The 23,929-nt window shown below is 41.6% G+C and overlaps 1 protein-coding gene across 12 annotated transcripts; it reads left to right on the forward strand.

Annotated features, from left to right (window-relative positions):
* The first annotated feature begins 262 nt into the window (after positions 1-262).
* Positions 263-23,895, forward strand: vit (vitrin). Of its 12 annotated transcripts, XM_019870502.1 has the most exons (24): positions 263-620; positions 4,841-4,922; positions 6,663-6,728; positions 7,307-7,463; positions 7,550-7,683; positions 7,778-7,855; positions 8,194-8,397; positions 8,846-8,890; positions 10,316-10,354; positions 10,446-10,496; positions 10,785-10,847; positions 11,403-11,468; positions 14,285-14,359; positions 14,712-14,777; positions 15,175-15,237; positions 16,590-16,652; positions 16,832-16,879; positions 17,788-17,853; positions 18,434-18,581; positions 18,697-18,800; positions 19,889-20,115; positions 21,155-21,201; positions 21,316-21,782; positions 22,676-23,895. In XM_019870502.1, exons 2-24 carry the CDS (start codon positions 4,889-4,891, stop codon positions 22,852-22,854), a joined length of 2,490 nt encoding a protein of 829 aa, XP_019726061.1. In that variant the 5' UTR covers positions 263-620; positions 4,841-4,888; the 3' UTR covers positions 22,855-23,895. The 12 variants fall into 12 exon arrangements, with proteins under 12 accessions (XP_019726061.1, XP_019726060.1, XP_019726063.1 ...); XM_019870501.1 differs by lacking the exon at positions 21,155-21,201 and having other exon boundaries at positions 21,269-21,782; XM_019870504.1 differs by lacking the exon at positions 21,155-21,201 and having other exon boundaries at positions 14,727-14,777; positions 21,269-21,782.
* The last annotated feature ends 34 nt before the right edge of the window (positions 23,896-23,929 follow it).

Here is a 23,929-nt window from a genome sequence, read left to right on the forward strand (position 1 = left end):
TGATGTTGAAAGTTGGAGTTGTTGGTCACGCAACATTACATGTAAAATACACTAAGAGGGATTTGCTGTTAGTATGGCATACCCCCACTGTGTGTTGATAGGTGGGGTACGTGTAACGTGACCACAGCTGCAGACTTAGTGAGAGTGGACATGACTTCAAGTTTGTGTCTGTCAATCAAGTGTTGATTAGTGTGCGTGTGGGTTAGTCTGTTTGGGGGAGAGGAGGAGGAAAGACTGTTCTGAGAGTGGATCAGTAGGTCAGAACGCAGAGCACATTCAAACATGGTCTCTTTTCTGCGCAACAGAAAAACGCAAGTTAAAAAAAAAGACTTCGGAGTTGACAAAGGGACGCTTGCAGCGCGCTGATGTGCTGCATGGCTGCAGGGTCAACGCATTCTCTTTGCGCGTAAGCGAGGAACTTGGCGTGTCTCAAGTGGGACGGGCAAATGAGGAGAAACTCTGGCCCCATCCACTTCTCCACTTTTAATGAGCAGCTCCGATCATGCTCGAGTGAAAAAGTCCAGGTGGAGGTTTCACTCACTTGAATGGAGGCGTCAAAGTAGCGCGCAAACATTTACACTCACAACGCGCTTTGCTGCGGGATTACTTGAACTCATCGGGTGAGTTTATTTTTAATTACTTGGTGGATGGGGGGAAAATTTAGAGCACAAACAGCCAGTTCGTGTTGGCTCTTTGCTGCTGCGTCAATGAAGGATCCGCTTTCTTTCTGTGCGTAATTGATTCGAGCTCATTGTGGAACGGTGATCCGGTCTGTCTTAACTTTTATCAGCATGTTTTTTATTTTCTTACCTGTTTAACTTCCCTAAAACATTTTTCATTTACATTTTAATATTATGATGGTTTATTCGAAGTTTGCAACATGCTGTTTATGTATTTATACATTGTAAAGCTCCTCATACGTTTCTGAATTACTTTTAAATAGAATTAATTAGGTTATCCAAGGCAGGCATTCAAAGAGTTGAACTTCTTATAGTGGTGATTCTGTGTCCCCCGCTAAATCTTTACATTGAAGGGCTCAATTAATTTACAGAAGGATTTTATCAACTCTGTTCATGCATTGCACACATTTCTTGCACTGCACTATATTTGACATGTCTGCCAAGTTTGATCAAGGAAAAGTTGGCGTGGAAACAAAATGTCCAGGAGCAGACTGGAACAGGCTGTGGCTTGCACGGAAAGCAGTGCCAGGTATTAAAGTATTCCAAGCTGTACTTGGTCTGATCACAAAACGGGGCACTGGGAGCTTTAAAGACAACTTTCTAGATAAGGTTGCCCCATATTTTCTCATTTTTAGTTTCCAATCTTCCCACGAATAAATCATGTGTTGTCATAATCGTAAAAGTCAATGGTTACATTTACAACTACTGTATGTCAACGTGTATGATTAAGCCCTGTACGAAGTGTGTAAAATAGCTATAATTCATGTTCAATTACATCTTTATGCGAAAGCTCTTAAATTAAAGGTGGAAGTTTGCCCTTCAATCACATGTTTATGTTTTATTTTTCAAATCCATTTCGGTGAGTATAAAGACAACATAAGAAAAAAAAGCCATTGTGCTTCTGGAATTAACTGTATCAGAAAAAATGTATAACACACACACACACACACACACACACACACACACACACACACGCGCGCGCGCGCGCGCGCGCGCATACACACGCTATACATCAATCAAAAGATAGATAATGTGTTTTCATGATTATAAAGCATTTTACCCAATGTCAAACCGCTGACCCAATAAACGAATGTTTGGCCAATGCTATTAGAGAGACGTGATCTCATGATGCTCTCGCTTGGCTTTGTTGATACAGCACTTGGCACATTGACCATGCTTACAATACAACTGTGACACCAGCGAATGCTAGGATTTAGCACTGGCTGCTATTCATCTCCAACAATAGGATGAATATGCAGTTGTGTGCAATATGAAGTGACCATGGGCAATTAAGTAGCTCCAATGAAATTGGCAACTCAAGGCAAAAAAAAAAAAAAAAGTAGGACAAATGGATCAGCATGGGACAAAATGCACTTTTGTGCCCTTGCACCTTTTGACTGTGAGGTTTTCGTATTTGTTTACAGAGCGGGAATGTGTAAAAACCTTTTCAACATGTCCAGTATGAACAGTGCAGGTGAATGCAAACTGATAACTTTTTGAATGGGTTTCCCTCTTAAAAAGGGCTCCTGCAGCTGCCCTACATCCTGTTTGCAGTGTTTTTACACCTGAGTTATCCCCGCCAGGTGTCCCTTATCAAGCACAAGCCGATTCTTGCTGATAATGCATCAAATGGAATTACCCCCGGAGGACGTCTTTATTCATATGAGTCGTGCAGTGTGGAAGAAAGCTTGGCAAGAGAGCTCAATTCTGTTTTGCGCTCTTAATCCACTTTTGCGGCGAGGGGGTTACCCTGAAGTGAATTGTGCTATAATTCCTCCAACTATGTGGCCTGTCTGAGCTGACAGGTTTACTACAACATGACTGAGAACCGTTGCGCAGACACCCCCCCCCCCGCCCCCTGCCGTGAATGGGGAAATTACTCTTTCATTACTGTTCCGTTTCTGTTCCATCTGTGGATGGATGGATGGATCGATTGATAGCAATGGATGATGACTAGAGTAGCCTCTGAGCACAGACCAATCAAAAGTTCAACACGGATAGGTAACAGCTCCACCGTGTATAAATCATCTAGTTTGTGATTTATGGCAGGCCCATGTATGTGAATCTTCATTGCTCGATGCATTGTGGAATTTTTTTTTTCTTCTTGTGCGTATGTCTGTATATGTGTCACACAGATGGAGTGCGAGCATGTCCCTTTAGCATCTCCTCTGCAGGCTAACATTTGGATAGCATTTTCTTGCTTGCAGAGAGTGGCATTTGAAGTCTCATGCTGAGACAGCCTCTATTTTTTTTTTTTACATCATTGTCATATATCTCTTTTGGGTCAATGGTGTACAAACAACGAGGCACGCTCCGCTATGGAAGATTGAATGAGAAAGACTTTGACAAGTGCCATACAGTGTTTGACTTTACTGACCAAAGTGTGATAAATTGTGCCCCCCCACTACCAATGCAGACCTTCCTTTTAGTCGCAGAGGTACACTTATCTGCCCCAGCTTGCTCAACTCCCCTCATCCATGAGGGAAATCGTTATTCCTGACGAGGCAAAAGAAGTCATTGGACTTCCATGTCAAAATGCGGCGGAGTGGAAAAATGAAGTCAGTGCTCATGAATGTGAGATCAAAATGTTGGGCTGCATCGGGCATGTCTCACCGCTGTTGAATGTAAAGTATTCACCGTATACGAAGTTAAACAATAACAAAGCCCTCGGTAAAAACGATGCTGATTTAAAGGGGCTGCAAGGGAGTCACTTTATCGGGTTATTGTCAACAGCTGGAGGACTGTTAAAAAAAGTTCTGAAATAAGTTGATATTAAGCTTGGAAGTTTTGAAAAACTGAAAGTCCACTGTAATTTCCCGTGAGTCGAAGGCCTTCCTGAAATCAGCCTTACAAAGCATTTTTTTCACTTTACTTGTGTATAACATGGTCCCCGATTTGCTGGTATTCTTTACTATCAGAGTGAATAATATGAATGAATAAAGATTCGAACACACAGTGCACATAGGAGGCTACTCTTTATTTCTTTATTTTGTTTTTAAATGTCTTGAACGTTTTTCTTTGTAACTGCTTTGAAATGGTCTACTTTTACTTTTGTGAAGCACATTGATTTACCTTGTGTAGTAATTAAAATGCACTCTTTGAATATAGCTGCCCAGGCCTCCAGACTGATGAATATTTACTCTGCAAGTCAATTTTACAGTCTGTGACCTTAAATCTTCTACTTGCCCTCAAATTTCAAGTTAGGGGCAACTGAGCTAAAAAAAAGTGTTAGTCTGCATCCCTCCACTGCCTTGCCTCCAGATATCCATCCACCCATTTTCCGAACTGCTCATCCTCATGAGGGTCGCGGGCGTGCTGGGGCCTATCTATGTTTTGATGGCCAGTGCTCATCATTGTGATTGTTGGCTGCAATCGTGTAGAGCAAGCTGCATTGCATTATATGATATTTGGCTTCTTTCACATGGTTAAATAAATCTATCAAAATACATGAGTACCCGGAGAAAACCCACGCAGGCCCGGGGAGAACATGCAAACTCCACACAGGGAGGCCGGAGCTGGATTCGAACCCGGCACCTCTGCACTGTGAAGTCGACGTGCTAACCACTGGACTACCGGGCCGCCTATCAAAATACAATAATATCAATTTCAATTAATATTTTGGTCCTGTGACGGTCGCATGTGTGTCATAAGAATCCACCCTTGTGGGAGGTACGGCGTTCCAGTGCTAACGGGGAACACCAATAGTGAGTTCAAAGGCCGTTTGTGGCTACTCATCAAGTCTAGTATCAATACTTCAGCTGAGGTGCCGTGTGGAACCCCAATTCTGCTCTTGTTTACACCAGACAAAAGGCGTGTCTCACTGGAATTCAGCTTCATGTGGTCATGGTTGTGAAACAGAGAGGCCATCTGATTTTAGGCGTCATCGGTGAAATTGAATTTTGTACTACTCTCTAATTGAGTCTCACGTCCTTCGTATTGTATTGTTACACGCAATTTTGTAACAGGTGCTAGCTGCGAGGTATGGAGCCTCTTTTTTTTATTTTTCTCAATATATTGAGGCAGAGGTCATCTTGTGTGGTGTAAGTCTTGCAGCTTTTAGTCCAGGTACACGTCAAGAAGGGTTTCTCAGTGGGAGATGTTTATTCAGTCGCCCGTTCATTGTTACTGCAATAAAGTTCTGTTTTTGCTCACTTTTCAAGGAGTTTATACAAGGACATCCGGCCCACGGAACCAACACGCATCCCACCATGATCAGGACATCAGTAACTGTCGTCTGCCTCGGTGAGATACGTCCGTTTCCTTTTACTTCATGTCGAGGACTAATGCAGCAACATTTGAAATTGGAATACCTCTACAAAAGCAGAGTTTTGCCCCTGATTGCACACCCCGTAACTAATGCCAAAACACACAAAAATACCTACCCTGGCATTTTGCTCTAATTTGAGTTCATATTACAAGGTCTTGCAGGCTGCTTAATGGTTCAGCAATGCTTTCTTTTCTTTCTTTTCCCTTTGAAATGAAGAAATGTTGCGTTCAGCCCAAATTTTTGAGTCCGACAAAACACATGTGATTGTTTTTACATTCAATGACCCTTTGCTATTTGTCTTTTTGTTTGGTTTTTTTGAGTGGTCTGCATCATTTCAAGTTCATCTGGCTGAAGGTTTATATGAATGTGACAAAATGAACCTTGAGAAAAAAAAAACGACAGTATAGAAAGAAAGGAAGCGGTTGGCCATGCGTTCTACCTGCTATCATTGACCTTAGTGACTCATTATTGCCTTCTTTTGTAAATGGTTTTATTACAAAATGAGTTACTCATTTGAAAGCACTCACCCTGCCCATCATTAACCACACTAAGATGATCATGCCCAGTTTTGACCGAACTATAGGAGGTCAGTCAATTAATATTTCCTCTTGTCTTAGTTTGAAGTTGTGTGGAACTACACCACGGTACACTGAAAGATATTTCCAATATAGTGGTTATCATGTTCAGCCACTAAAGTAAAAATATTAGGAACAGCTCTCATGGTGCAGGACATTTCTACGCCACAGCAAACGTCACTAATAGTAATATAAACATAGCTAATGAGTGTAAGTAGTACAGAAAATAAATAGATGGATGATAAACATTAAAAAAAATAAATTAAAAAAAAAAGGGAAAAAAAACTCGGGTGGTTGAGTGGCATGGGCCAAAGTAAACTTTACCTTGTGGTACAGATCTCTAGAGAGGATGAATGATTTTGTTGTCTACATCTTTCTTTGTAAACACTCCGATAAATAGAAAACTGCTGACCCTCAGCCTCGGCAAGGCACTCAGTGAAGAATGGGGTTGAACGACCTGACGATACATTTGTAGTCAAATGTGAGGAGTCAAAGTTGTAGAATCAATGTCAAGGATATTTTTTCAACACATTACAGCAGTCCACAACCATCTTTGCATCACTGATTGGTTTCAGAGGACAGGCGTAGAAACACATTAAAAAAAAAAAAACCCTAAGCTGAATCTTGTTGTAAATACCAGAAGCCTGTATATTTATGTTCAACAAGCTACCATGTCTTAACAGGCACAGCTCCAGGATTTCTTTTCGCTCCTGGTGCTAAAAGAGGGCTGACAAAATCATTTAGAAATATATTTTTAAAAATCATATGAAAAGCTAGCGTGGCTAAATGAGGTTGCACAGATTTCCGATACTGTAGCATGCCTTCGCCCCAAGATCAGCTTATTATTACTATTACTATTTATTTTTTTATCGTGTTTTGCTGTTTCACTGTTCTGATGACATTTACGCTTTTATTGTATTTGAGGGTAGACATTTTTCATCAATTATTTCCACAGACTTGCAGCATGTTTGATACAGCTCTGGCGTTAGTCTTTGTTGCCTTCACTCTGCTAAAATGCTCGCTTTCTGCCAAAATACGAATGACTGCTGCCACTAGACTGTTGCCATCTCCACTATGTAGAGACAACAAAAAGTCATCGTGTCAAATTGTCATGAGAATTTTCCTTTATTTCACACGCAGCACTGCTTCTGTCCTGCACTTGCCGGGCCAAGCCCAACGGGTCAAGGAGCAAGAAACCAAAGCAAGGTAGCTTTCACTGACTCTCACTAAGTGTAATTTCTGTGTCAGTTACCATGCGGTCGTCTCCGCCTTCTTCCTCCTCTGCTGTCGATTCTGTCATCCCCACCTCACTGACAAATTGCTTATGTATTAATCATTTCATAATGTATATGCTGACACTAGATTTATCGGCAGGGAAGTTGTGCAAAAGGATTGCTGCCAGAAAAGTAACGCATTGATTTGTTCTTGGAAGTCAACTGTAAATGGAATGTCGAAATACAGTATGACTCGGTAATGCATTTTGCTAACGACGCTCCTCACAGCACGAATCTGAAATAGCCATCACATGTATTTCTAAACAAAAGTCATGTCGTCCAGTCGAGTTAATTATACGACAGGCTAAACCTCAAGCAACAAATCCTCAGTGACATTGTTTTGAGTCCTGCCGTTACAATGAAATGATTGTAAGAATTGTTGCTTACAATCCCCTTAATCAGCATATCTGCTTAACGGGTAATCGGATCAATCGTTTGTGTGATTGCAATGTTGTCAAAACAACAGGTAAATCTGACAGACAGTACCGCGCACGTCTCCTCTGTTCATAGTTGTTCCAGCCATCGAGTGCGATGTCAGAGCCGGAAAGATTAGTCTCCCGGAATTCATAGTCAAATGCCCCTCGCACTGTCGGGAGACCAAGCAGCAGGTGTATGGCACGAGTGTGTTCGCCTCCATCTCCAGCATCTGCAACGCCGCCATCCACAGGTAGAACCTGCACTGATGAAGGTTATTAAGATGATGAAGGCTTATGGAGGAAGCTAAAAAAAAAAGAGATGCATATCCACCAACAGTGGAATCATCACCAATTATGGAGGAAAAGTGATTGTGAAGAAAATGGCAGGCCAGAACACCTACAAAGGCAGCAACTCCAACGGCGTGCGCTCTCTGTCACTTCCTAAATGGAGAGAATCCTTCGTTGTCATGGGTATTCACTTCATGGTTTTTTTGAGCACATCATAAGAGGCAACACTCAACTGATTTGATTTGACTTGCTGTTGTTTTTTTTTTTTTTTTTAAAGAGGGGAAGCCCAAGAAGGGCGTGATCTACCCATCTACCCTTGACTTTGTTCCTTCAAGACCAACGTATGTGAAGACAGGTAAGTGGAAAGATACTTTACACACATGCATGCATGCAAAATTTATCCAGAGCTTCACCAGCTTGAAGTTATTATTTATTATGACTAATGAATAAATAAATAAATCATTCAGTCACGTCACTTAAAGCTGCCGAATGAGAGTTTAGTGCAACTTTTTTTACAAACACTTCCACCCATGATTTCATTCCAAATAACATTTAGGTTAGATGGTGTTTTCAGTTGGTAGTCATAATAACGTCATCATTCTTTCGAAAAATGCCAAGAATGAACCGTAGACAGTTGACGCTCTTCCTCTGTGCTTATCCATCTTCTATATGACGGCTTTCATCTCCTCTCAGGTCAAAAGGACAAAGCTCCCGCGGCTACCACTGCGCTTCCGACAACAGCGGCACCTGAACCCACCACCACCACCACCACGACACCTGAACCTACCACCATCCTCCCCACCACCCAGGCTCCCACTACCACCACTACGCCTCCTCCTCCACCGCCCCCTACCACTCTCAAAACCCGCGCTGCCGTGCACAAAGTCCGAGATGCAGGTGAGCCTAAATGAACCATCACCTGCGTTATGTGTGTTCTGATGGATCGGTGCATGTTATGTGAAGGATTGTGTTGACATTCCAAATGATCCATACTGCCGCCTAACTAACATCTGAACAGCAGCGTGTCAAACAAAACAGGCCTTCATTTTAAGTGATGACAGCAGCTCATTACAAGTCTTGCCATGACAGATGGCTGCTGCACTGCCATGCACTTGTGCTGCTCATTTGACTAACTGACTTAAGTGCTCATTCGATCGCACCTCTCACCACTTCTAATATATGTAAACATGATGAAACACTTGGGAAACAAAAGCAGCCACAGTGAGTCCACAAAAGTGCCGTGTGCTAAACTAATATGTGGCTCACATGCCGGAAATCTCCCTAAACGATTCTCTTTTTCTGTTCATCATGTTTTCTCTTCTTGCTCCATTTGTGTTTCCTGTAGGCAGCGGCCACCCTTACCTTGCCTCTGTAGCAGCTTCTAGTTCAAGTGAGTGAAGCAAAGTAACGCTACATAATGGTGGCATGAGGGGACGTCGAGCTCATTCCCGCATTCTAAAATAATCTGTGGCAAGCACTGAGTGTTTGCTTCTTAGCGGCGCCTTTCAGCGAAAGCCCTTTTCACGATGTTGTTGGACAACCGACTCAAGCTCATACAATTCGTTCTCTTTTAACTGGAAGAATCGAAGTCATTATGAAAGAGCACTTTGGTAAAATTATGCTTTATTATTTGTGGATAGTTGACACTGATATGATATCAGCATGGTGGACTAGGCAAGGCGAGGCAGTTTTATTTACATAGCACATTTCATACACAAGGCAACTTGTTCACACAAGCAAAGACACCTAAAAGCATTTACAAATAGAATAGTTCACGACATTCAGAGACCAAGCAGAGAAAATGAGTAGCTTACCAAAATTAATAAAAGAACATAAATGACGGTTAAACACATTAACAGAAAACTTTAAAAACATTTTAAAAGTAAAGTAAATAAAAAAAAGGTTTCTAAAATTTGAAAAAAAAGATTTAAAAAATGATTAGAAGGCCTTAATGAATTGAATTTTAAAGAATTTCCACAAAGGGACATTTGCATGCACCATAACAACTAAATGCGGCTTCACCATGTTTATTTTGAAGTCCAGTTCTAGTTGTCAGCTGGGATAGGCGCCAGATCAACTATAAACCTATGAGGACACACTATAGAAAATTGATAGATGGACGCATGACATCTTAACCATTAAAAATAAATAAATAAATAAAAACAATGGATGACACCATTTGTCACACACTCAATGCAGGGGAGGTTAACCTTCTGAATTTTAAGGTGCTCTTTCCATCAGGATTAAATGGACACACTATAGAAAATTGATAGATGGATGCATGACATCTTAACCATTAAAAAAAAAAAAAAAAAAAAAAAAAGGATGACACCATTTGTCACACACTCGATTCAGGGGAGGTTAACCTTTTGAATTTTAAGGTGCTCTTTCCATCAGGATTAAATGCATGTTTAAGACAAAAATACATTAACAAAATCAAAATATGAATATATGAACATAAATGAACAATATATGAAATTCATATTTCAAAATAATATGAAACTGTTTGCTCACATGCGTTTGTAAGTTGGGAGCAAAACAAAACATTTCGCATCTTCAGGAACTATTTGTTAAAAATAGACAAGTAACATCACCAGGCACAAGACAAGATAAAAAGCTTGGAGTCACGGTTAAAGTTGTTTTACGTCAAGTGAAAAAGGCTTTTTTTTTTTGGAGTCAAGTAGAGAACTCAAATGCGATGCATTATGGCATACTTTGTGGACTTGAGACGATGTAACCCGGTTGGTGGTGGATGCTGACGCCGTTACGTTGATCGTTGCCTAAATGTGTTCATATTATTGCACCGTTGATGTAGGGCAATCACAGAGTGCTCAAGGCAAGAGCCCCACCCAAGGTAGACGACTGACTCTGCAGCTCTTGGAAAATCCTTGAATGCCACATGCGGCAAATCTTTGACCATATCATGATGTTTTTTTTTTTTTAAGTATTCCGTGGAAGCGCCTATCCAAATAGATACCCACAGCGTGCCAACGCAGGTACCGTAAAGACAACCTTTCAACAACCCTGATGATGCTTTTGCTCCATTTCTCCTTCATATTAACAACCGTGCATGAACTTCTGCTGCTGCTTTCAACACATTTGCTGAGCCTCAGTTTGGCCACAATTGTGTTTTTTGTGTTATCTTCACTACCACTCATTGACTGTTTTGCTTCATGCCTAACTAGTTAGTATCATGCATTACAAACCAATACAAAAATATTCTGTTCAAAAAAGCTTTTGATGAGCCCCAAAGAATTTCATATGCTGTTTGTGTCTGCTATCAGGTCTGCGCAGACCAGAGGTCGGTACACCTATGAGGAGACAGTCATCCTCTCCAGTTGGGCCAGGTCAGCCTCACAGGAAAGACACTCGCACACACACACCCACACACACCCACACACACACACACACACACACACACACACACACACACCCACACACACACACACACACACACACACATACATATTGCACATTGGCGTCATGCACAGATAGACTTGGTGGGACCAACGTGGAATGTAGCTGAATGGCATTGGTGCTGGACCAAGAATGTTGGACATGCTATAAGAGTGACCCTGATATCCACACCCAAAATGCTTTGCTATCCTCACCCACATGCTGTCACTAATCCGCCCGTCGAGCTGACATTCCTTTCCCAGTAGCCACTCTTCTGTCATCGATTGCATCCTCAAATTCAGCTTTTCACTCCACAAGATTTGAGCAGTATATTCTAATTATTTGCTTTACTAGATTCTCATATCAAGGACAACAGGAAAACATATGCTGAAATGATTGACGTAGCCTTCATCCTATGTGTCCTCTTCCCCATGTCTTTGTCTTCTCTCTGCTCTCCATGTCTTCTCCTTTACTTTCTTTTTCTATGTTTTCATTATTGCCCCAAGGAGGTTTTAACAGAGGTCAGCTGCCCCCAAAGGAACGGACACCGATCATGAGCCAATCCAATCCTGGTAAGTGACTCAAGAGTGCCAGCAGGTACACTAATACGTAGGTGGCCAGGGGCTGTGTTTTTAAACGTATGTATATTTTCCTTTATTTGTTTTGGGCAACTTCTTGTCTGCACTTACAGATTGACAGGAACAGTTAAAGTGGGATAATCATTGTTTGGGCAATATTATCTTAAAACGACAACAGAATTGTATGGGCGGTCCCATTATGGACGGCTCCTTTTATGACATAGACAGCAAAATTGGGTGGAAATAGATTTCTTTATATACACATATAGACATATACAATAAAGCATACATTTTGTTAAATGTCATGTCCAATTACAATTTGCTGACCTTACTGTCTGTCGGATGTTTTTGTACTTTTGATGTAGAAGAATTTGAATCTCGATAAATGTTAACTCCGTTTAGCTGTATGGGATGCAGTGTAAGGGGGAGACATGAAAAGTGAGCTTTAAGTAGCGTACCTCTGCGATGACTGACATGGAGATAAAAGGCATTCATCTCGTTCCATAACTGCGCTGAAGATAAGACTGTGATGAGAAAGGCCCTCTCTCAGTACAGAAATCGTACCTGCCAAAAGAGTCCATCTGGCCTGCCCTCTTCCTGTTGCTTATAAATGCTTGCAGAGGGAGATCCGGTTTTGCATACAATGTGGTTTTACTCCCCCGCTGTATTCAAACCAGAAGGCTTTTTGTCTTTAAATGGAAGTGCCTCTGTTGTGTGTGGAATGTAACACCATTGATCCCTGCAATTAGATCCATCTCCATGACGATCAAAAGTAACATAACTCCGTTTATCTGCTTGTGAAGTTTATTCAGAGCAGCAATGACAGTTAAAGCTTAGCAAGAGCTCAAAGAGGCACGTCGTGGTTAAGGCCCGTGAGGGACATTCTTTAAGGCTGAGTTCAAAGGTCAAAGGTGGAGATCAGTAAGTAGCAAGAGGGATCATTTTCTTTCTCCAGGAGAGGATGAAGCGCTCGGATAGTGATGATTTATGACTTTTTTTTTTTTTTGTGGTCTTACCCATGAATTTGCTTATGAACTCCCGCAAACAGATGGATAAGACTATTGCACCTTTGAAAATGTTACAGTTCGACTTACAGCATATATTCTATGTTGACCTAATAATATTCATCGGTATATAAAATAAAGTACATCCAGTAAAATAATTGATTCTTGATATTAGATGACAGCAGCACAATGAAGTTGTGCTGCCATAAAATATAAGGCTTGCTTGGTAAAAACACATTCATACACACACCCTAAAAATGTGGCACTCTGTGACCTTGTGACCGCTGGCATGGTTATGATGAGGCCTACTCATCTCGATCCTTTTACCGCATCACTTTCACGGCAAAACAATAACATTGCTGTCTGCTGTACACCACTGGGCCTTTTGACCAGATTAAGTTGAGCTTTGCTTTTTTTTTTTGTCTACACTGTCCCAACTTTACAATAATACTCCCACGCTCCAGTGAGCGGGTGGCGGGGCGCCTCCCCGCCGTCCTAGTCAACACAGATTCTGCCTGCTCGCTGCCTCAGGATGGGAACCCTGAGCCCAGGCTGTGCGCTTGTGTAAGCTGGCCATCCGTTGCTTGAATCCGTTAAAACTCAAGTGCTGTTCTTCTCTTCGTGTGCTTAAACTGTTACTGTAGCCATGCAGGAGTTATCGCAATTTTTGTTATTGAATATTTCCAATGATTTGATATTGCACACGGCCACGTTACGGTCGCCTGTCGGCATGGTTGGCACCATGGTTATAATAGTTTGGCATTTTTCCTTATCCTTATTAGGGTTTATTTAGTTTTAAATTCAGTTCGTTTTAATTACCGCTGCTTTTAAGAGCAGGTTTGTTAATGTCACGGTGCGGGGGTGGTGAAGGACCCCAAAAGCAAGCAAGAGGGAGGAGCAGGGTGAACTTGACGAAATGCATTCATCAAACACTGAGAAAACCAAATCCAAAATAAGCAAAGTCCTACAAACAACAAGAATTCAAAGTAACAACAAAAAACCATGGCATAAGCAAAAAATATATGACATGATAAAGACAAACCAACAGAAGCAACGGCAAAAACAGCAACAATGACCTGACACCGAGTGGTCGAGTCAAGAGTCCTTTTAACAGAAAACCTACTAATGACATGATGACCAGCAGGTGTGCCGCTGTAGCAGGAGCCCTACAGAGGCACACCTGTTGGTCCCAAACAAATCAACTGTCTCAGTTAATTGTTTATTGATTTTTATTGGTGGTGGGAGGGGCTTAGTTTTATTTGAGCTTTTATTCGTGTTAGTATTCATGGTTGTTTTTAATTAATGAAGTTTCGAGCAAGAATTACTTTATTATTTTAAACGGGGTACTCTGTATTTTTACTTTATTTCATGAATAAAAATGTTTTTTTGAAATGTATTCATTCATCTTCGTTAACTTTAATAACTGTGGTTGACACGTGAAGGAAACAAAGCTCGCTATTATAGCAGATTAACAAAAAACAACCATAGAATAGGGAAACAAGTACATACAAATTACACACACAGACACACAATGTGGAATTGAGGGCAGGATGCGACTGATTGGCGGCGAGACAGCTTGGTAAGTATAGCTAATGAATGCATGCTTGTTGTGTGTATTCTCCATCCCTTCCTCCATCTAGTGTAATGCAAACAACCTTAGTGGCTCAGCTGTCTGAGTGACTATGGTATGTTTCATGTCTTGACTCAAGGCTGAACATCTTGTGTACACCCCACTAATGACGCGGCGGCTTTAGTGAAGGTCACAAGTATGCCCTCCCTCATGCTTTCTTGTCTTCCATTGCGCAGTTTTTCCAAGGAGGGACTGGGCCCCTCCGTCCTTCCCTCGTCCTGAGTGGTTCCCTGGAGCCAGACGAACATCAGGTACCACAACAGAGGGCCAGAACATGAGTGTACTAATGCTAAGAATGCACATGTTAAGGTGACCTATGAATTTGAAACAGTTCCCGGATGGTTGGATAAACGATAGAGCCAAGGATTATGGAAATTAGATGCACTGTCGTGACAATGGGGTGGAAGTGCACGCTCACGGACACATTTTCAGAAATAGATAAGAAATTATTCCGTGGTTGTTTAATTTGGCACTTGATGAGTTGGCAGGCACTAGTCCAATTATTTATCGGGCCTTAACCTCCTGTGTCACAGTTTGAGAGAGAGATTTTTTTCCTACAAATGGGACAAGCCCCTGAACTGCAACCCTCTGCTGTACATATAGATGTTATTTATGCAGCACCAGACTCAGGATACACATGGAGTGAGACGGACACACCTGAAATGACAGGTGAGTCTGGCACATAATTGCGTGTGGGTACGGCGAGCCGCTTGTATCAACGCATGCTGCATGCGCGGATCGCATCGTGCATGATCATGTGACTGATACAGTTAGACATATGCAGGGCATGAATGTGTTGAGTGGGTGAGTGCATGCCATTGTTGCGCCGTAAGTACGGAACCGTAATGTGTAAGTACGGAACCGTAATGTGCCGTGTGGAAGAGAGAGGCGTTGAGCAGGTTGCCCTTTGAGCATGTAAGGTATGATTCTGCACAACGTCGCCATTTTCATTGGTCTGGGATTGGCTGTGAAGCATGACATGACCAATCGCAGCCATGGAAATGAGCGCTTTCCCTCCGAAGTTCATTGTGGGAATACTAACAGGTTTCAAACCATCCTCCTCTAGCTCAGGATCACAGACCCGATATCTCAGACTTTGAGCGCTGGTATTATAACTTGGGATCATACCGTAAGTGTTTTTCTCTTCTACTTACAGGGAACTAACAAGTGTTGGGGATTGGTTTTGTATGGCCATTCGAGCAGATTAGGCTCCTGTAATTGTCCAAATAACACATCAACTTTCTAAGTGCTCACATTGAAGGGATGTTGAAAGCGTAAATGACCAACATCAAACATTAGGTCGAGTAACAACACTAATGATGCATCCATGAGAAATGTTCACCGTTAGATTGATAGTTTGCAGTATGTAAATGAAAATGAATCACCCTGAGAAGCGTTTTTCATATTTTTGTGACTTTTTTTAATTACTGTGAAACACAAAATGAGCCACACCTTGACACATTTTTAGTGTTTTGTTTTCTTTTGTAGTACGTAGTAGAATGGGTACCTTCCATTGAAAATGACACAATAAATTACCAAAAGACATTAAGAAGTTGTGTTATACACATAAATAGAAAAAATATTTGTTCCATTCAATGTTTTTTTACATTCTGAATATTTTATGGGAACGTTTGCAAGGATGATGGTAATTTGCGCGAGGATTTGGATAAACGGGTCCGAAATATTGAAACAACAGCCCTTCTACAACTACAAAAATAATGTGAATACCTCTGTGATCGTGTTAATCAAAACTGAACATGATCATCTTTGTGGAGACATTTGGATTGGGACTTATTTAAATGTTTGAAAGAGGTGCACTCCATTTAAGTTGGCTAATACAGAGCTACCAAATTTTTGAGGTCTAACAGACTGTTTACTAGACTATTATTTTTTACAGCATAGCACGTTAGTTCACATAACGAGAGTCTCCTGGCACTTAACACATGTTGTCATGTCAGTATGATGTCATACACAATTATTGTCATCAGTTGGTAATACAACCGTTTTTTTATTTTGAAAGGATAAAAGTGATATTGTTCTTTGAAGTCTTCATTACACTGTGGCATCCTGTGTTGAGTACAGAAGTCCCTCAGACTTGTTTTAAATGCACCCGCTTATTTCTGTCCCTCTCTGTGAAAGGGCAAATAATTCCATTTTCCAACAAGTCAAACTGCTCCCTCGAAGTACGTTTGAGGGCAAACTCATTTAATTTGTTTATAGGCGCAGTTATGGCTCATTGGCAAAACGCAAACGGCGCTCACTTCCCCGATTACAGGTTGAAGCTCCATCTGTTTGAAGACGCCTGGAAAACAAATCTTAAGAGAAAGGAAATTCCTTCCCGGCATGCAGCACTAAAATTCCGCCACACAACTTACCAGATGAGAGCCGAAGCCAGTGGGAGTGGGTCGACTTGCCGCAGTGTTTGTTTGGCATGAGATGCGCGTCACGGGTGTGCGATGACTGAACATGTGTTCCTTTTAGTGTCCCGATCCGGCGACTTGGACGGCAACCGCCAAGCGCCGCTGGATACAACCCATACGAGAGGTGAGCTGCGGTCAACATGGCCGCAAAACACCTGCTTGTATCCAATCAGGCATCAGCTTGGACAAAGCACATGACAACCATAGAGATCATCTCAATTGACATGTGACTTACGTATTCATGCCAAGCCTGTCGTGAGTATTGCTGGGTGTGACCTGACTTGTGTGGTATCATCTGTGCAGTGGAGACAGTGGATGAATGGAGGCCAGATGCAAACCTTTATCAGTCAGGTGAGATCTTTAGCAATACTTGTTTTTCTTTCTGCCTCTCAGTGGCGTTGTCTTGGCACCAAGTAAGTCCCCTGGGTAGACCCTAAGGATAGAAAGAAACCAAGCTGAGGTTATCCAAGGCAAAAGCATCTGGCTTTGCGGCCGGCCTCTAATTGAAGGGATGTTGAGATAATGTCAAACAGCACGATGGCTTGTGGATCAAAGCGGGCCCTGATTGGCTTCATGTTTACCCGACAGACACACACACACACACACACACACACACACACACACACACACACACACACACACACACACACTGGAAAGAAGACAGCTGTTGTTTTTGGGGAAAATTCTATGACAAATTTACTTTTTGCTCCTTATATACAGTATATGGCTTGTTTATTTCTCTTTGATCAACATGTTTTCATGCTTCAGGAAGGAAGGGCCAGGGCATCTGGAAATCATCCTTATTCCAAAATCGGAAATCAGTTATCTGAGGGTTTTTTTTTTTTAATCAGTTTGCAAAAGATTTTAAAAATGAATATTTTTTTACGATTTTATTAATGGAGTATGATGAGGTTATTATGGTCGGTTGGTTAGCGCGTTGACCTCACAGTGCAGAGGTCAGGGTTCGATCCCGGCTCTGGCCTTTCCGTGTGGAGTTTGCATCTTCTCCCTGTGCCTGCGTGGGTTTTCTCCGGGTACTCCGGTTTCCCCCCCACATTCCAAAAATATGCATGGCAGGCTGATTGAACACTCAAAAATTGTCCCTAGTTGTGAGTGTGAGTGTGAATGGTTTTTCGTCTGTGTGCCCTGTGATTGGCTGGCAACCACTTCAGGGTGTCCCCCGCCTACTTCCCGAAGACAGCTGAGGTGGGCTTCAGCACGCCCCTTGAGATTTTCTCAAGTGTCACTTTTAATTGCAGGCTTCAGCATGAGAGAGCAGGCACCTGCACCCAGAGCACCTGAACCTGTGTCACAGGGAGACCCAGGTATGAGGGGTGGGAACAATTAAACAACACATATCAATTACACCAAGCAGGTTTTAAATGTAATAAAATGGTGATAAAATAAAATCAGTTTGGAACCAAAGTCCCCATACCGTGTGGCACAAGGCTTGAAGATACCATGCAGGATGCTAAACATGCTTATTAGCTCAACAGATGGGGTGTTGGACTCACACCTAAATGTAAGACCTGCATTTTCAACAGCATTTCATTTAGTGTTCAAACTAGTCATGCACTTAAAGGCATTGAACGGAGTCACTTGGATTGGCCATTATTCATGTCAGCAGGAACCACTCCCACAGCAGTGCAGCTATCCCTCTCACGGATCCGCCAGCCTGTGGTCATCTGTTATCATTGGTTCTAATTTTCCACCGTGCAGAGATGTGTCCTGCGGTCATGAAAATAGCGTCCTTTGTGCATTTAATGTAACATGTTTACCATTTTAGATTGGGCTTTTGTTTTTGTTCGTGGACTTGGAGCCCGAAAAGGCCTAATTTTTAATTTTTTTGTATTTTACCATGAGGTCATGTTGATTGGAATTGTGACTGTTATGGTGTGTCCTTAGCTTGTAAGGTTGACTTGGTCTTCTTGATGGACGGGAGCTGGAGCATCGGGAAGCGGCGTTTTAAGATCCAGAAGGACTTCCTGGCTGAGGTGGCTCAGGTCATCAACATCGGCGTGGCTGGACCCATGATGGGCGTCATTCAATACGGGTTAGTTCTTTCCTCTCTTGTCATAGAAATCAAAACATTTTTAGCCGGTTGGCGGGGCGGTGGGGATTAAGAGGGATGGACACCCGCGTCTATTGCATTGTTGCTTGCTGCACAGGGATGACGCTGTCACAGAGATCAGCCTGAAGAGTTACTCCAACTCCAGAGACGTGAAGACGAGCATCACCAAGATTGCGCAAAAGGGAGGTGTCTCCAATGTGGGTGAGTGCCGTGCCTGCACTACACAAAAGTTCGAAAGGGAAAGCAAATTTCTTATTGTTTGGTTTATGAGCCAGGCTCATTTTCACATGCAAGGATAGAATTAGATCTAAATTTGCTGCCATACACTGTTAGTCAAATTACAGTCCTGCATCTGTAAACAGTGTTTTTCTTTGGCTCGGACCAGACAGAAGGGGAGTGAGGGTTAGGGGGATGGTGGACTTGTGGGGGGCTTTCACTGAGAACGAGTTGGATTCAAATAGCATTGTTTGTTTGTTCACCCTCAGATCATGTAAAAGTATGAGAACTTATAATAGTCACTAACAAAGTGTCTCCTGTTTCGCCATTTTTAGATTGGAATGCAGCCTATTCCATGCTTAATGACAGGATCACATTATATAAAGCTGCTGTTGTATAGTTTACAGACGTGCTTGTGTGGACTTGTATAAGAAATAGGCTACACATGCTGTTTATAGTTTTATTGTGTCAAATACAGCGGGTGCATGCATGGTTAGGAAACATAGGCAAGTCTCCAAAACCTCAAGTATTTGATGAAGTGAGAATTTGTCCTCACTGTAAATTTAGAAATCGCCGTTTCTCAAAGCACAATTCTCTGTTAAATTATTTTTATTCTTAACCATAATTCTGTACCTTATGTTCATACCTTGCTTGAGGAACAGCACTTGTATATGCCTGGCGTATCCGTGCTCATATCTATCGGGTGCAGCGTTTTGGATAGTGGCACATCTGTTTCACAGTTGAGAAAAATCCAATACGTTATAATTAGTATGAAACCAGAATATATATACTTAGACCTGAAAAAGCTTATAAATAAATACTTGGGTTACAATATGACAGGCAACACAGTGATTCGCGTGTCTGCCTCACAGTTCTGACGTCCTGGGTTTAAATCTCCCATATTCCCAAAACGCCCATGTTAGGTTGACTGAAGACGCCATCCGAGTGAATGTGAATGAAAGGTTGTCTGTATGTATCCTACGATTGTCTGACCCGCAAAAGGACAAGGCCGATTCAAAATGCAAGCATGGTTGTACTGTTCTTCACTTTGCTGCCCCCTGGTGTCTAAACAGGGAAGGCCCTGGCCTACATCAACACGCACTACTTCAGCGATGCCAACGGGAACAGAGGAGGTGCTCCAAATGTCGCCGTGGTGCTGGTGGACGGCTGGCCCACGGACAAGGTGGCGGAGGCGTCGCGGCTCGCGAGGGAATCCGGCATCAACATCTTTTTCGTCACCATCGAGGGTGCCGACGACAACGAGAAACAAAACCTAGTGGAGGCTAATTTTGTGGACAAGGTAAGACCCACAGAGCAGTGATTCCGAACCACACACGTCACATTAGCCTGTCCTAAAATCTTTGTTCGGCTATCTATGCCAGTGACATGTAGTGGCAGGCAGATCTATTTCATGCTGTTCCTTTAGATGGCAGAGGGTACACTTGATGTGTATCCAGCTGTTGCAATTCATTTTAGGTGGTTCTTTTAAAATCGCCACAACATTAGCACTTTACAATGTAAGACAACGATAAAGATGTTCAAACGCTTTTTTTTCTGTTATAGAGTTAAACACATACTTAAGATAAATAAAGAAACAGAATTGTAAAATAGTAAAATGCTCTGCCTGTAATTCATATCTTAATTGTTGCAAGTGTTGAAGGATCAAAAAAGTAGTTATTTAATTCATTATTTTTAAAATAATTAATCGGACGATTAATCATTAATCACAATTTTATGCCAACTATTGCAATTGGCATCGGCAACAAAAAAATATAGCTGCAACTAGCAACTATTGTAATAATCAATTAATTTGTTGATTATTTTGTTGATGAATCGGTGACTTGGATGACAAAAATATGTTTTAAATTTTATCCCTTTATTCGAAAACAGAACATTGTTTCAAATTGACAGTGCAGAAAATGCACAAATATTCAGTATGAATCAGCTTTGGGTTCGGTCCGTGAATTTCAGAAAATGCGCAAATCTGTGATCTGTGTTTTCCAAATTAAAAGCTGTTTGATGTATTATTTTGATTCAACAATCAGTCTGCTTTCATGGAGGAGCACACAAATCTGAGAATAGGATTTGGACAATTTTCAATCAAACAGGGCCTCTAAACTAGTCATCAATTATAAAAATACGTGTTGATTAATTTTAGAACAGTTGTTGATTAATCTCTATTTATAGTCTTATCTGCTTTGTGTTCAACTAAACATGCCGATATTTTGGCTTAAGTAAATTTGTCAATAAAAAGACTGCGAAATACTGATTATCAAAAAGTTATGTCCAAACTTCATAAGGACCATCTGGTGAAACCCTGTTGTCTTGCGATCCCGCAGGCCGTGTGTCGCACAAACGGATTCTTCTCCTTGCCCGTGTCGAGCTGGTTCGCTCTGAGTCAAAAAGTTGTGTCCAAACTTCATCAGAAACCGTGTTGTCTTGCGATCCCGCAGGCAGTGTGTCGCACAAACGGCTTCTTCTCCTTGCCCGTGTCGAGCTGGTTCGCTCTGAGGAAAACTGTGCAACCTCTGGTGAAGCGAGTGTGCGACACAGACCGACTGGTTTGCAGCAAAACCTGCCTCAACGCCAACGACATCGCCTTTGTCATCGACGGCTCCAGCAGCGTGGGCACTGGCAACTTCCGCACGGTGCTCCAGTTTGTGGCCAACATCACGCGAGAGTTCGAGATCTCCGACACAGACACGCGAGTGGGCGCCGTGCAATACACCTACGAGCAGCGGCTGGAGTTCGCCTTCGGGCAACACAACTCCAAGGCCGAGCTGCTCAACGCCATCAAACGCATCAACTACTGGAGCGGCGGCACCAGCACGGGAGCTGCCATCACTTTCGCCGCCGAGCAACTCTTCACCAAGTCCAAGCCCAACAAACGCAAAATTATGATCGTTATCACAGATGGACGCTCCTACGATGATGTCAGAGCACCTGCACTGGCTGTGCATAGCCAAGGTGAGACCTGTTGAAGTTTGTAAAGGAGACAAAGTTGGTGCTAAAATCTGATTCCAATCACACTGCTCAACAAATCTTTACTTACTGTTTTCGATCAGAGATGCAAGTACATTTTTCGATGATTTCTTTTTTTTTTTGCATCGATTCTGAATCTGCCCACATCATTTTTACGGTACATTTCATACACAAGATAACTGAATGTGCTTCACACAACCAAAAGACAACAAAAGTAGCTTACGAAGAATTAGTAAAAGATCATTCATGGACAGCAAACATTTATGAGCAATGTAAAGAAATAAAAGTAGCTTTCTAAAACTAATGACAGTGAAATAGATTTTTAATGCTTAAAAGACCTTAATCAAAGTAATGAAGGGGAGAAAAAAAACTATTCTTAAATTCAATTTTAAAGAATTTACCAAGGAGCTGTCTTCACCTCTGTTGGGAGCATATATCACTTTCGTGCAGCAGTACAGCTAAATGCTGCTTCACCATGTTTGCTTTTAAAACTGGGCTCCACTAAACTGGTTTCCTCTAATAATTCTAATAACAATAATAATATGAAAACAATAATATATTGTGTCAAATATTTCATATTATTTATGAATTAAGAGTTAGTTTCAGTAACTGGTGGACTATTTTTCAGAAACATCATAGCTGAGTATTGCAAAGCATGATCAAGTCTTTATTGCGCAAGCTTTTATTGGTCAAACTTAAAAAGAAAAAAAATGCAAATATGTCCAAAACCGGATGTACGTGGAAAAAAAGTAAAACATTAATTTCGGGACACATAAAGTAATCTCTGATTAGATTTTGTTGTTCTCCAGTGTTATGCGCTGATCTCATTATTATTGTGTCTTTGTAGTGTATAACTCTTCCTCCTACCTGTGTTCCAGGTGTGATCGCCTACTCCATCGGGATCGCCTGGGCTGCCCAGGACGAGCTGGAGTACATCGCCACTGACCCCGACAAGGAGCATTCCTTCTTTGTGGATGAGTTTGACAACCTGTACAAATTTGTGTCCAAGATCGTCCAAAATATCTGCCACGAGTTCAACTCCCAGCCCAGAAACTGAGGACAAAACGTGGTGGGCTGCCCTAACAGAACACTGACTGTAAAATTTGCTCTTTCTGTTGGCCACATGTGGCGTATTGGCGTATCTGAGCAGAGGGGAGTGTTCATTTTACCACGGAACAAATCTTTGAGAATAGGTACACGTTCCCGCATTCTGCCAGTGGTGCTAGTAACGCTTCCGTGTTTTATTAGCTTTCAGCCACCGCCGTTATTTACGAGCTAACAGTGACTTCTATACTCTAAAATGCAGGTTGAATGAAATCCATACAAGTGCATTTTGATGAATTTATTTCAGCAGTTGAATTTAAAAATAGTGAAACTCATATATGTAGATTCATTAAACAGGAAGATGAAAGGAATACAAAAATCAGAAGGCTGGTTCCGTTATAACTTTTAACATTTTAAACTGATTTTATTCGTAATGTAATTTCTTCATTGTGGTTAATTTGGGGTTTCGGTTAGGTGTGAAATATAATTATAATGAAATATAAATTCTGTGCAGTGGATCTATAAAAATGAGTTTCTTTTTTTTTTAACTACTGAAATTAACTTTGCACGATATTTTAATGTATTGAGATGCATCTGTAAATGATGTGTAGCATTTTTATGGCAACTGTTCATAATTGGAATATTATTTGAAGGTGGAAACAAAATGTAAAGCTAAAATATCTTATTGGGATGTGGTTCTTGCAGAAAGAAAAGTAGACCTTTGGCATACGTGGCTCTTCCTCTTGTGGCTTCTTTGCGCTCTCTCTGAAGAGGTGCATTTTCTTCCTAACAGGAGAGATTTGTTTTTAGGGACATTGTGTCGGTTCCTTGAGCACACTATGGTTCGTGCTTTGGTCGTTGGAATGTGGCTTACGTGCACTGCATGATTTTATTTCCTTAACAGTGCGGTCGCTTTTAAACATCTTTTGTTTAAAGTGTATTTATGATTGTTTCCCTATTTGTACATATTCATATAGAAGCATTTGCTCACAATGATTTCTTTTTTTTTGTGTGCAAGTTTTGATAAAATAAAGAAGATGAAGACAACTTTAAAGAACTATTTTGGGAATGTGTTTGACAAGCGTGTA

The sequence above is a fragment of the Hippocampus comes genome, unplaced genomic scaffold (assembly GCF_001891065.2).
Source record: "Hippocampus comes isolate QL1 unplaced genomic scaffold, H_comes_QL1_v1.1 scaffold76, whole genome shotgun sequence".
Taxonomy (NCBI): Eukaryota; Metazoa; Chordata; class Actinopteri; order Syngnathiformes; family Syngnathidae; genus Hippocampus; species Hippocampus comes.